This window comes from Peromyscus californicus, unplaced genomic scaffold, assembly GCF_007827085.1.
Source record: "Peromyscus californicus insignis strain IS unplaced genomic scaffold, ASM782708v3 Scaffold_3__1_contigs__length_106647218, whole genome shotgun sequence".
In the NCBI taxonomy this organism is placed as follows: Eukaryota; Metazoa; Chordata; class Mammalia; order Rodentia; family Cricetidae; genus Peromyscus; species Peromyscus californicus.
In genome coordinates this window covers 93,073,068-93,086,783 of record NW_026294551.1, presented here as the reverse complement: position 1 = coordinate 93,086,783, position 13,716 = coordinate 93,073,068, and the positions used below count along the sequence as shown (strand labels likewise).

The following is a 13,716-nucleotide window of genomic DNA, read 5'->3' as shown; positions in this document are numbered from 1 at the left end:
CAAAGTTTCCATAACAACCAATCCTCCTAATGATATACTACTCATCCTGTCATTAGTCCTTAGCATCACAGGGCTGTGTTAGTATGGCCTGGGAACTCCTGCCTGTCTCCTCCACATCGTGGCCTCCCAGGTAGCTAAAGACCTGTCGATATGAATTCAGTACTAGATACATGAAACATAACATGGTAATTAACAGTGAATAGAGACTCAAGGAAGACTGGTTTTATGAATAAATGATGGCACACAGTATGTTTGCAAAAATTGGAAGTCCTGTTTCACCTACCTAGTTCTTCTCATAGTTGAAAGTTCATTTTTTTTTGCATTTTGTGTTTATTTTAATGAAATATAATTTGTCAGTCACTAACAGTACCAATCCTAAGACATCCCCCTGTACTAGAGATGGTCGGCAGAGGGCCCCACAGGAGCAATAATTGAAGTCAGGTCGGGGAAAGCTGTTGGGAGACCTTAGGTCCTATCCCCTGATCTCCCTATGCCGCCCAGAGAACATGCCCAGCAGGCTGCAGGATGCTGTGGCACTCTAGCCTACCACATCCCCAAACTGCCTGATCTGACTTCAGGAAATGCATTCATAGACAGACAAGCACCACCCCCATGGATTACTCTGATGCAAATCTACCGCTCGATCCTGGAATTGTCATTTTCAAGCTAGAAGGATTTGTAATCAAGAGCTCATCATTTGGAAGGATCATGCAAGAGTGTTAGGGGAGAGCTGCTTTCTGTGGGGGCTGCTTTTTGCTTGCCAGTCAGTAGTTTTATTTCCATTTTAATTTTCAGAGCATCTGCCCCCCAGCAACAGCCTGTGGTTTGGAATTCATGGCTCTGTTGTGTGTTTACCCATGGTGCTTGCTTGTAATTGACAAATTTAAATTCTGGTCATATTTCATTTATTACCCAGACCCAGGGAAAAATCCTGGGCGGAAACCTAATTACAGCGGAAGTGCCACAAGGTAATTGCTGAGAAAGAAGTCGTGCAGTGCAGGGCTAAATATTTCATCTACCCATAAAATGATTACCCTGACAAGATTCTGAAAAATAATAAAATCTGTTTAATAAAACAGAAGCAAAATACCAGTGTTTTTACACACAAAGTATTAAAACATCCTTCATTTTGGACAGATCCTAAGTCATCTGATTTTTATTCCGATGATGATCCACAGCTGATACCCTCCCAAGGTCCTTCCTACACATGGCTGTCTTGAAGTTTGCAGGGCTGGCACAGCTTCTAGAACAGCTCCGAGTCTGCTCTCTGTTGCTCAGTGAACACTTTTGTGGAATGATGGGGATACCCTTAGTTTGGGGTTGCTGTGTGTGGATGGCTCCAATTCATTACTTCTGCCCAGCCACACCTTTCCTTAGAGGTCTCAGAAGATATCCATGTGTAGCTTCTACTGCCAAAGCCCAGCCTCGCATCCTGCAGAGTACCAGGGGGCAACACTCATTTAAATTTCTCTGACCTTCTAGGGCACTGCGATGGCCAGGGCCTGTCTGTTCATCCAGCTGCTAAATAAAGACACTTACTATATGCCAAGAGTTGTGCTAGGCAAAAGGCAGAGGATGTCAGCAAGACAGTGCTCTCCCTTGAAGTGTTATAAGAAAAGAGACAAGCTCAAAACCCAACAACAAACACACAGCCATAGAGATGGGAAGATTGCCCAAATACTAGCAAGTGTTGCGTGGAGGCAAAGAAGGGGCTTTGGTGTAGGATGGGGTGATCCGAGAAGGTGGCTGGCATGCTCCCTAAAACACAGTAAGGAGCCAGCCCATCTGTGAGGGTCAGAAAGAAACAGCTGTGGCACAATTTTGGCAGCATGTATCAGGACTGAAAGAGAGAGGGGAAAAGGGAGAGTGGAACTCTGCGCATCAGGGCGAGGAAGGAGATGTTTGTGCCAAATGCTAGAGAGAATCTCTGGAGTCCTCAGAGGAGGGGAAGGGCATGATCCAATTTACACTTTCAACAGCTTATTCCAGTGGATTCCAGCAGGCAAGAGTAGCTGTGGGGTGCCAGGAAGGACACTCTTGCAAGGATCAGGCGTAGGAAAGAAGTTGTCCTGCATCAGGGCATGACAGCGGAGACAGAAAGAGGAAGAGCTTTGCGTGCAAAAACGCACATCTAAAAGCATGTATTTTATAACCATATCTTAAACTTTAGTTCTAGACTTTCCATTACGATGGTAAACAAAACTAGAGAGCAGTAACAAAAGGGTCAGGAAACGGAAGGAATGAGCTACATTGGAAAGATCTTGAGAGTGTGCTCTCGTTTCTTCTTCCCACATCAGTGATCAAAGCAGACAACAGGAGTCTGGTTCCGTCTGAGCTGGGGGAGGTGTTCTACTCAAACACTTCCCTCTCTACTTATGTGGATCTTATTTAGATCTGAAATTACATAAATATCTGAAGAGACAATGTTCCTGAATGTAGTACATTAGGTTGCGGCCATGCTTTTGAGTCTTGCAGAAGATTCCTAGTGAAGCTGTAAGCCAGCGTTCCTTCAGGTATAGTAGGCACACAGACCACATAGGTTCCAATAGAGATAGGGTGGAGGTGGGAGGGGATTGGACTTGGATTTGCCAAGTCAGTCAGTCTTTGAGGGAGGTCCCTGAATCTGCCTTTTTAGACACCCATTGAACCGCTGTGGCACAGTGCAAGGTTTGAGGAATTCTGCCTGAATATGGCTGATTTACCATGTTGAGCAATGATCAGAAGTATTTAAAGTAGAGAGAAGGCGCTTTGGGTTAAATTACAAGCAAATAAATACAACAAAGTCGGACTTAAATCCTGTAATGATAAGTGTTAGCAATCCTTGCCAATATGCCTCTGGATATTCTTCTAAATCTGCTCTTATACACGTAGCATTTTTCATAACAAAAGATGAGCACACTTAGATTCTGGTGTAATTGACTTCATTCACCTAATAAATCCTTTCATAAAGATGCTCATTTCTCACTCCGTGGACAGCTGATGAGAATGCAAGGGGGTGGGGAAGCACAATGCCCAGAGGGAGGTGACATTAGATCAGGATCTATGCCTTTAATAAACAGAGGAAGTATTGTTATGGGATGGATGGCTGACATAATAGAATTAGAAACATATTTTATTTGGGGACAGAGACAAGCATCCTCCGATTGGTGGATTTCTGGAAATAAACACAATTTGTGTCATGAGTATGCCTTGCTAGATGAAGGGATATCTAAGGAGCCAAGCACTGAGAGTTTTCAGACAAAAAGACATGGGAAGAAACTGTAGAAAATGCTGCCTTGTCGAACAGCATCCGCTTTCTCTGACACCTAGCCCCTCGCTTGCTTCACAGGGAGGCTGAAGAGGAGGAGAGCCCAATTCTGACGCAGTAAGTGTATCTGTGCTAATATTTTGAACAGCAAGAGAAAGGCTTCAGCTTTCTCTTGGCTTCTGTACCCACTGACTCTGCAAGGCTCCACACTGCTGTGTTCACAGTTGAAGTGTTTGGGCTAGGGATGTGACAACTTTAGCAAACAGAAGTGCAGGAGTCCCAGTTAAATTTGAATCTCAGATAAATCACAAATTTTCAGTCTAAGTGTGTCATACAAGACACTCAGGACCTTTGTGCTAAAAATTTTCTGTTGTTCCTGTAAAATTCCAATGTAGCTGAATAACCTGTATTTTATCTGGCAGCCTTATCTGGGTAGCTCCTTGTCTCAGGGAGAGAGATGTTGGGATACAACTGTAATTGCTTACTTGGAGGTAAGTGAGGAGCAATGGAGATTCCCATTACTAACATCTTTCTGCATTTCAGAAGGGAGAAAAAGCAAATGGCTGCCTGACACCAGCTCCTGGAAGATGGCAGGGACTCTAACTTTCACTTTCTATCCCAACAGCCAAAGTCTGCCAATTGCTTCTTGCTTCCATGGTGTAGTTGGCCATGGCAAAGTCCTGGTCATCTGGACACAAAGGAAATTTTCATACTTCTGGCTCTGGTCATGCCTTTCAGATAATGTGGGTTCAGAGCTGCTACCTCCCAAATTCATGTTCCCAGGGACGGTACATAGCCGTGTTCAGAAGGGGGTTACGAATCCCAAGAGCATCCATCGGTCCTTAGACACAGTGACTAATAGTGTCTTAGACAGCACTTCTAATTGACAATGAGCTGACAGAGGAGAGAAACAGAAGCCCTGAGATCCAGCAAAAGTCAGGTAATTTACCCAATTGGTTTTCCAAGGAAACTAAGACTTTATGTCAGGATTTTGCAATAAAACTAACTGAGGGACTCACACTCAGCTCCATAAAAGGCTTAATCACCTTGTTCAGCAACAAATTTCCTCTTTCTAGGGAATTCACCATCTTTTAAATCTCCTTTATTTGATTAACATTAGAATCAACAACTGCTACCAAGTTAATAAGGACAACAGATTTTTTTTTTGCGGCGGGGGGGGGGGGGGTCTCAACGATAAGATTCCCAAGCTGTAAGTAGCAGATCATGCTTTTATGGTTTTATTTTCTTGGGAAAAAATTCCACAAAGACAGAATACATAGCTGTGTAAGGAGGTAACACACTGCAAAAAGTTGTCTTTGTCTCCTAAAGCAGCAACTTGCCAAAGTTGACCTTTCAGAGTTCTTCATCTGTCTATCCTCTTACGATGATTATTTAAAAGAACTATAAAGTCATTTCTTTGTGAATAACAAATGGTGTGCTGTTGCAAATGACAGTCACTCCAGTCTATCTATAAGAGGGATTCAGGGCTGCTGTGTAGGTGGGTGGCTTACAGAGGTTACCAAAACTTCTGTTAGTCCGGTAAGAGGCATTTGAAGCACAGGAAGTGAGGCAATGGCAGTTCTTGAAAACCCTAGACGGATTCTGAAATAGGTTCAGTGTGCTCAGAACCCCACATCCCACCCAGTCTCAGCCCTCCTCACCACTTGATTTACAGGATTCTCCAATTCCAATGCTGTCTCCGCACACCTACTTAAACAATAGTTCTTCTTAGATAACACCCCCCCCCCACCCCAACACACACACCTTTTCTTCATGATATTATCTGCAGGGAATTTCCAAAATACCTATTCAACCACGAAGCTCTGAGGTGAAGTTTCCTCCTCAAAATAAAGGGGGGGCGGGGACAGACGGTAAGCTCTTCTTGTGAGTCAGTTTGATTCTGAAGCGGTATCCTTCCTATTCTTTTGATGCTAACTTATCCGTGCTTTTGTAACACGCTGGTGCTAGTTCTGTTTACTTTGTATTTTTGATGTCCTTGATTCAGAAAACGAATGTCACTCACTCTGTGCTGGCCGCCCCACATTTGTATGCCTGTGTGTCTATTATTATGTGTGTATTTAAGTTCAATGGTCAATTAAAACTAAAAGTCCAGGGAGGCAGGCCTGGCTCACTTACCATCCCAAGTGGGTCTATCGGTGTGCCAGGCAGTCCTAACAAGACACCACTGTTGAGTATCTTGAGCAGCTGAAACAGCCTCTGGAGTTCTGGAGGCTGGAAAGTCCAGGCCAAGGGATGCAAAGCTTTGGTTCCTTCTGGGGCTTCTCGGCTTGCAGATGGCCTCCTTCCTGCTGTGTCCTCAAATGATCTTTACTGTGTGTGTGAACATGCCTGGTTCTTTCTGTATGCTAGAGTTCCTCTCCGTACAAGGTACTGTTAAGAGGTGATGGGGTCCAATCTTAACACCTCTGTTTTAAGGCACAAACATATCTTTAAAGTCACTCCAAATAGAGTCACATTCTGAAGTGCTGGGGGCTGTCATTCCAACACAGGAATTTGAGAGGGATAAAGTCTAGCCCAGTAGGTGGTAATGTGGCCTAGGAGGCAGCCATAATGGTGCAGAGAAAATAACAGAAGGACCAAATTCACAGACACATGATGAATTCTGTGGGTCTGCCATTTCCTGGCTATGGTCCCTTGAGCAGGGCAGGAATTCAGCTGTGTGAATAAGCTGCTTTTTCTATGTAACTGGGATAATAGCTGCTTCAGAGCTGTCAGAGTTAAGCTCCTAACACAACACACGACACAGTGAGCTCAAAGAACATCCGTTGTCAATTCTTTAGTGTCTACTTACATTCTCCTAACTCAGAGTACCAAACAGAAACAAGGCCTCAAGTGGTAATGTTAAAAATACTAAGTGAGGGAAGTCTTGGCACAGGAAACTGTGTGAAACCACAGCACTGTGGAGGGCTGATTCAGGAAGGCTGTCTCGCCGGGCAGTGGTGGCGCATGCCTTTAATCCCAGCACTTGGGAGGCAGAGCCAGGCGGATCTCTGTGAGTTCGAGGTCAGCCTGGGCTACCAAGTGAGTTCCAGGAAAGGCACAAAGCTACACAGAGAAACTCTGTCTTGAAAAACCAAATTAAAAAAAAAAAAAAAAAAAAGAAGGCTGTCTCTAGGAATCTGAAAATTTATATCTAGCACACGGAGGGTTAGGAAGCCTTAGAAAGGGAAGGATTGTTAGAGAGCAGCTAACCTGGGATCCCCAAATGCATGGACAAATCTCACTAGTGATATGAAGGATGCTTGTATGGGACACATAGGCATCAAACAGCATGTGTTCATGGTGAGTGACTCCTCTTGCAATTCTTTCAATCTTTCTGATTCCAGTCAGATGAAAGTCTCAGTTTGTGCTACTTTCCTGACCAATGGGAACCGATTTAAACAAAAACCAAGCTCTGAAGAGGCAAGCTCACATAATGTAAGATACTGTCCCATTTTCATTGCCTTTCCTCATCTAATGAACTCAGCCTCAGACAAATTCTACATTGTTAAACTGAAGGTAAACACAATTTAAAATGACCAACAGACTGTGCTGTGGCTTGTCAGGGAGGCATTGATTCAATAAGGCTCACTGTAGTGTGTGAGCGGCCTGGGGAAAACAGAGTGTTGTCTGGCACCCGGTGCTGGAGACCTAAGGTCTCAGCAGGTCTAGGATAATAACCCACAACACCAGGTCAAATGCCTGGGACAGTTCTTAAACTTGTAGTGGCAGGGATTCCTCTTGGAAGCAAGCAAAGATGGCTTGAATCCCAGCTTCTCCACTTGGCAGGAAACCACTGTATCTGCCAGCTCATCTGTATCCTACTCATCGGAAGAATTTATAAGAATGACACCCAGCAAGCGAATGCCTTGCCTTTAATCTCAGCAGAGGCAGGAGAATCTCTGTGGTCTACAAAGTGAGTTCCAGTACAGCCAGGGCTACACAGAGAAACCATTTTTTCAGGGGAAAAAAAGGAAAAAAGCAAACTGTTATGAATGGGACAGTTGCCACTCACCAAACACCTCTGATGAATTATTTCAGCTCTCAAAATATTATTCCAAGATATTTTTTATTGTTCCATAAGATGGAGGAGGGGATTTGGTCTCAGAATGGTTACACGTTTATCTGTATCTATGCAACTGAAGGAGTGGTAAAGACGGCTTCAAACCCAAACCGTCAGTCTAGAGTCCGCCCCTTGCTCCAGCACTGCACTGTGGAAAGAGAATACAGGTAAGTCGGCGCCTAGGAAGCAGAAAATGCCAAGGAGGCCTTGTTGGTCCTCTCAGGAGGAGTCACTTGCAGCTTAGAATCCAGAATCTTCCGTTGAGTTGCTTATTTAAGACTACAATTCCCAGAATGCCATAGGCGAAAGAAACTACCCAATTGGAATGCTACAGGCAGAGACGCTAGCCAATCATGTAGGCAGAGACGCTGGCCAATCAGGAAGCCTATCCTGGTTTTCCCCGCCATCTCTCCACGCCTAGCGTTGAGTTGGCTGACTATTGAGGGTCTCTCCGCACCGGGTCCTGTGAAGGTGACGAGGCTTTTATTTGTGGTGACCAGTTGGAAAGGTGAGAGTTATTGGAAGCCATTCAGTCACCAGGCTAACTTCCGGGCTGCGGGGTGGGTGGAGAACCCGGAGGGTGGATGAGGGCTGTGGAGACTTCCAGGCAGCCTTGGGCCTGTCCTGGGCCGCTGATCAGGGGTTAGGCAGCAGCGGGAACCCGGTGACCCGGGAGAGTAGCGGTCCTCGGGTGTGGGTGGGGCTCAGGAGGAAGGCTTCTGAACAGAACCAGCCTAGGGTTGAGGGCTCGGACAGGCCCTGTGGGCAAGGGCATTAGTGACGTCATGCCCTCCATGCTCGCTGGGTTGGCTTTGACGCTGTCTAGTCCTCAGGCATGGATCTTCTGTGCCCAGTTAAGTGTCATTTGAATAACGGTAAAGCTGAGCTGTCGCCAGCCCTGGGGGATTGGGGCACCCTAAGCCCTCTGACGCTCGCTCCTCTACCCACTGTGTGGGCCTCAGGGCATTCCTATTAGTTTCATGTTCAGGTTTTTTCATTATTCATTAAGTGTTACACTTATTATTTAAAACCGTGTTTCTTTTTTTCCCCTCAAACCCGAATCCCGGGTTTGGCATGTCCAAGTGAGATTGTTATTGGCATTCTTGTTTTAATATTCAGGGACTTAGAGGTGTGTGCAAAGTGTGTTTTATGATGTCTGGAGAAGAATTTTTCCAGCTGCTGTAAAGGGAGTGAGGGAAAAATAGGATAAATGATTGGAATTCAGGAAAAGTACAAAGACAAGGTCTAACTTGGAGGTTAGCTTAATTATCCTGCACAAACAATCCTGATATGTAACTACCCAACTTTTACAAGGCAGGCGTTGTCTGGGCTAATTGTGGTTTATTTTTCCAAGTCGTTTTGCTAGGTTTGACTAAAAGGTTAGTATCTAGTGAGCCATCTCTCTGTACACAGTCCTGGTTAGACGTATTTACTGTACTGTATATAGCACAACACGGTGGTTTATACATTTCAGACAACCAAGCGCTTATCCTTGTCAATAAATTATAAATATTTTAGTTTTAAAGAAATTACAAGTGGGCACTATCATTCAAGAGCAAAAGACAATGAATAAACATAAAATTAGGAAATCTACACAATTGCTAAATTGTAAGGTAGTTTAGAAATGTTGAGGATTTCTGCAGAGGGGACTTGTTTCTATTGTAAGTGCCCCATCTTGTGGATGTGGTTTGATAAAGAAGAAACTTCACTCTGAGAATTCCATATGCAATTGTTTTCAAGTGCAATTCCATTTGAAACCTGGAAAAACAAAAAGCTGATGCTTCCCTAGGTTATAACCGGCCTAACCATTTAGGAAAGACAATGATTTTGGTTCTAAAATAACTATTTTTCTTTTATAAATTACCTACCTTATTTTTAAAATACACATAAATATTATTTTTAAAAATAATTTTTATAGTTTTGTTTTCAACTGTGTGTGTGTGTGTGTGTGTGTGTGTGTGTGTGTGTGTGTGTGTGTGTGTCATTTGTGCATGGGTGTCTGAAGAGGCCAGAAGAGGACATTGGATCCTCTGGAGCTAGAGTTACAGGCAGTTGTGGGAGACCGATACCCACTGTGAGTGTTGGGAGCTCAATTTAGGTCGAAGGAGCTCTAAGTGCTCTTGACTGCCCAGTCATCTCACCAGCGCCCCCCCCCCCCCACATAAATATCTCTGATCTGTACATCATTTCTGTTTCAGATGTTTAAGAATAATCATCATGACCACAAGCAAAAAGTGGAAGCCATGATTAAGAACATTAATACAATTTCTTTGGAGATGAAGAAGATGAAAGGTGAGGATAGAGTCAACAACATGTTTTCATGTCACTGCTATAAAAGACATGGGAGAGCCAATGTGTGTTTCAGCTAGGGTAGTGTTCCCACTGCTTATAATTGTCCTGTTAAGAAGTGTCTACAGTATAATCTGAACTGTATTTTTGAAGGTACTAGGCCTGAATTCCTATTTCTGATACCAATAAGTTATCTAATCTTTCTAAATTTACCTCCCTTTCCTTAAACTCCATTACATGACTATATTCCATTCCACGAAATTCAGTGTCTTTATCCATGAATCCCTACTAAGCCCTACTATGCCAGGTGAAGAATTAAAAGTTAGTTCTGTAAGTGAAGTGGTTTTCATTTTAAGTATATTCTTAGTGTAATAATAGATCTTAAAGGTCATGATGTTTAGTCAGTCATAGATATGGTCTCTTATTTTCTCCTAGCCTTATACAATTTCTGTGATTATTTCTAGGGATAAACTCTCCCTGAGCCAGAATGCTGGAGAATTCTCTCATCAATTAACCCATTTTATTTCAGATGGTTCCTCGGGAAATAGCTGAAGTCTGTACCCCTACTCTCTTCATCTGTAGGTCCTGTTACTATCCATGAAAACGATTTTGAGTGTAAAATTATTCTTATAACTCTGATATTTGTAGATACTGTCTGTGTCACTTCTGAGACCTGCAGCTACAGGTAAATAATGCCAACCTTATGTGATGCACACCACGAGGAGAGACAATCCAAAGTGAGGGGGCAACCCTGAAATTAATTCATCAGGAGCCAGCTTCTTTCCATCTCTCTGCTGTGCCGTGTATACTGCTACTCATCATCATTACACCTGAGGTGGCCACACACAGACACTATTTCTGCCTGTGATATCTTTTTATAAGCCTTTATCCAAATAGCTCCAGCAATTCTCCATTCTTTATAAAAACATGAAGGCCATGTAGCAGTGATAGATGTCTTGCTCAGCTTGCACAAGGCCCTGAGTTCAATCTCTAGTACTGCAAAATAAAGAAATACCTTGGGAGAGAGGAGACTTGTAATAAGGGAATAGCCAAGTTCTGAATAGGGAGAAAAGCAATTTACTAACTAGGGGACATTTGAGGCATCATGTTCCTGATAAAAAATGAGAAAAATAAAGCAAGTATAGTTAGGAGCAAGCCTGCCCCCCCCGCAAAAAAAAAGTGGGATGATGCACCTATAAAATTCAGCTGTGAAGAGGACCTATAATAGTAAAACTGAAGGTTACATAGTTGAGTTAGTAAAAGTATATATATACTCTTCAAGTATATTTGGAGGGGTGGGGAGTCAGTAAAAGAATGTTGTCTTTAGGAGCAATTGGCAGAAATCAAAAGAAAAAACATGTCTTTTGAGATACAGAGAGAAATACTAACATACTCACACCCACCCTGACTTAGTCTGCTTTCTATTGTTGTGATTAAATATCACAACCAAAAGCAACTTGGAAAGAGTTTATTCCACCTTACAGCTTACAGTCTATCATGAAGGGAAGTCAGGACAGGAACTCAAGCAGAGGCCACAGAGAAATGGGGCTCACTGGCTTGATCCTCTTGGCTTGCTCCGTTTGCTTTCTTAAACACCTAGGCACCTGCCCAGGGATGGCACTGCCTACATCCACATCATTTATCAATCAGGAAAATGCCCCCAAAGCCCGTGTCCAGGCCAGTCTGATATAAGCAATTCCTCAATTGAAATCCCCTCTTCCTAGATACGGCTGGTTTGTGTCAAGTTAACAAAGACTAATCGACACACCTCCAAAGGAGGGCAAACCACCACACACACATAAAACCAAAGAAAATGAGATTCAAGAAAAGTTGAAACCAGATGCCTGTCTAATAATGTCTTTTGGGTGGCTCCTGTTCTTTGCACTATGTGCAAATGTGAGTTAGCTAAGTTTAAGATATGTTTACACAACGTTGCAGTGTAGGAAGATAGCTGAGTAGATGGGTGGAGGGCCTTTCTAGTATACCCATGGTTTTCAGTCAGAATGGGTCACACCTCGGTAGCAGCTTGATCATAAATATTGGAAGAACGTCATTAGAAATTAGGAATAGCTAGCTCCTTAAAGCAGTAACAGTTGTTATGACACCAGTGGCACTCTGTCTTCTCCCTTACACAGAACTCTCCCATATCCTGCTGTGTGACCTCAATCTCCATTTTGGTCAGCCCAAGAAGACTGAGAACCCCAAGGAAGCAGAAACAAGCCACCCATTTGAAGAGCCTGAGATACCAGATGTAGCCCTTGCTTCTATCAGTTTATCTGACTGAATTTTTTTGTATTTGTTTTAAATTTCTGGTTTTGTTGACTTAAAAATCTGGAAGAACTAAGTTTATTAGTATAACTTAAAACAATATAAAATTATAAATGAGCATAGCATCTGCTTGAAAGCTGTTTTTTGTTGTTTTTGTTTTATTTTTATTTTTTAATGTCTCAAAGGGAAACAGATTCCATTAATGCTGCAAGTCTGATGTCGGAAATTGACCTAGCTGTGCTTGCCGTGCTAGCCTTGTTCTCTCTGTGGTAGACAGACTTCCCCCATGTGCTGGCTAGAGGAGAGTAGTAGCGTAGCAGCAGACAGCTTTGCCTTTGGGGGGCCCTGAAAAGGACTGGTTTTCTGTTTCAGAGGGGTCCCTGAATGGCCTAACTTTTGTTAAGATGTTAATCCGTGAGCAGAGAGCTGAGCAGTGGAGATAGGTCCACCTGGGGTCGTAAGGCCCATGGCTCAGATAGGCAAGACTGGCAGAAGACTAGAATTGGAAGTACCCAAAGAAACACACGTTGTGCTCGTCCTGAAAACGTGAGGCTCCTGTGACTGCAGTCCCTGGAGTGTAACCCTTACCCTAAGAGACTCAAATACATTTCTCTGTCATCCACTGCTACTTTTCTTGTTTCTGTGAGCAAACACCTGGTAAAGAAGCAGCTTAAGGGAAGAAGGGTTGGTTTGGGCTTACACTTTGAGAAGCTAGGGTTGATCCTGACAGGGAGGGGAAAGTGGGCTGGGAGGCAGCTGGTCACACTGTATCCGCCATTATGAAGCAGAAAGACAGATGCTGTGCTCTGGGCACTCAGCCCACATTTAGGGCGGGTCTTCCCTCCTCGGCTGAACCCCTCTGGAAGCCTCCTCACAGACACACCCTTAAGTGACCCTAAAATTCAGTGAAGTTTTGGTTGTGAGCCTAGCCTTTCAGCACTCTGGAGGCAGAGGCAGGCGGATCTCTGTGAGTTCGAGGGCAGCGTACAGAGCAAGGTCCACGACAGGCACAGGCACCAAACCTACACAGAGAAACCCTGTCTCAAGAAAATAAAATAATCAGTTAAGTTGACAGATTTAATCATCATAGCTACCAATGCTTTGAGATCTACCGTGTCCTTAAATTTCATCACCTTTAGATGGAGAAATACCTGCAGTTTCCTGCTGCTCTCTCCCCAGGACCTACTCAGTGTTTTACACAGTATGGGTGCTGTAAATCCCTGTTGGACACCTGCTGAGGAAATGTAATTAAAATAGCGTTTTCAGCTTTAGCATTCCCTAGTTCTGGGTCCTAAATTTAGAACTCTGAGTTTGTGAGGATGAGGTTTTGTAGAGCATTATTGTCATTTGTTAAGCATTTCTGCATTCTACCTAGTCCTTAGCTTAGTGTATTAACCTGGTGACTTCTAAGGTCCCTTTTTTAACTCATGAAAATAAAAGTATAGACTATTCTTTTCCACTTGAAAATTTTGTAGATCAGAGAAATCAAAACATTTGTCAATAAACGTCACACAGTGATGCTGGAAGTCCTGAAGGAATGAGATTAGAAGAACAAGGCATGTCAGTGTTCAGTGAATACTAGGTTATGGCTTGCTAAACATGAACAGAACTGCAAATTCTCCTCAGCCTACACTGATGTCTTGATAAAGCTTACAGTGGCAAGGGGAAATACTGTGAACTGAAAATTTATTTACTGACAGTACCTATTGAACATCAGAGCGAGCTCAGCCTAGCCTGCCTTAAACATGCTCACATCATGCACTTTAGCCTGTGGTTAGGCAAAGTCACCTAACACAAACTCTGTTTTGTCTTAAAATGCTCAAGATATTATTAATTTATTGAATTTCCA

The 13,716-nt window shown here is 43.4% G+C and overlaps 1 protein-coding gene across 1 annotated transcript; it reads left to right on the top strand.

The window, feature by feature from the left end:
• Positions 1–7,710: 7,710 nt before the first annotated feature.
• On the top strand, positions 7,711–11,990 carry CUNH5orf58 (chromosome unknown C5orf58 homolog). Its single transcript, XM_052759019.1, has 3 exons — positions 7,711–7,818; positions 9,509–9,602; positions 11,735–11,990. The coding sequence occupies exons 2-3, from the start codon at positions 9,509–9,511 to the stop codon at positions 11,881–11,883; spliced, it is 243 nt and encodes an 80-aa protein (XP_052614979.1). The 5' UTR covers positions 7,711–7,818; the 3' UTR covers positions 11,884–11,990.
• The last annotated feature ends 1,726 nt before the right edge of the window (positions 11,991–13,716 follow it).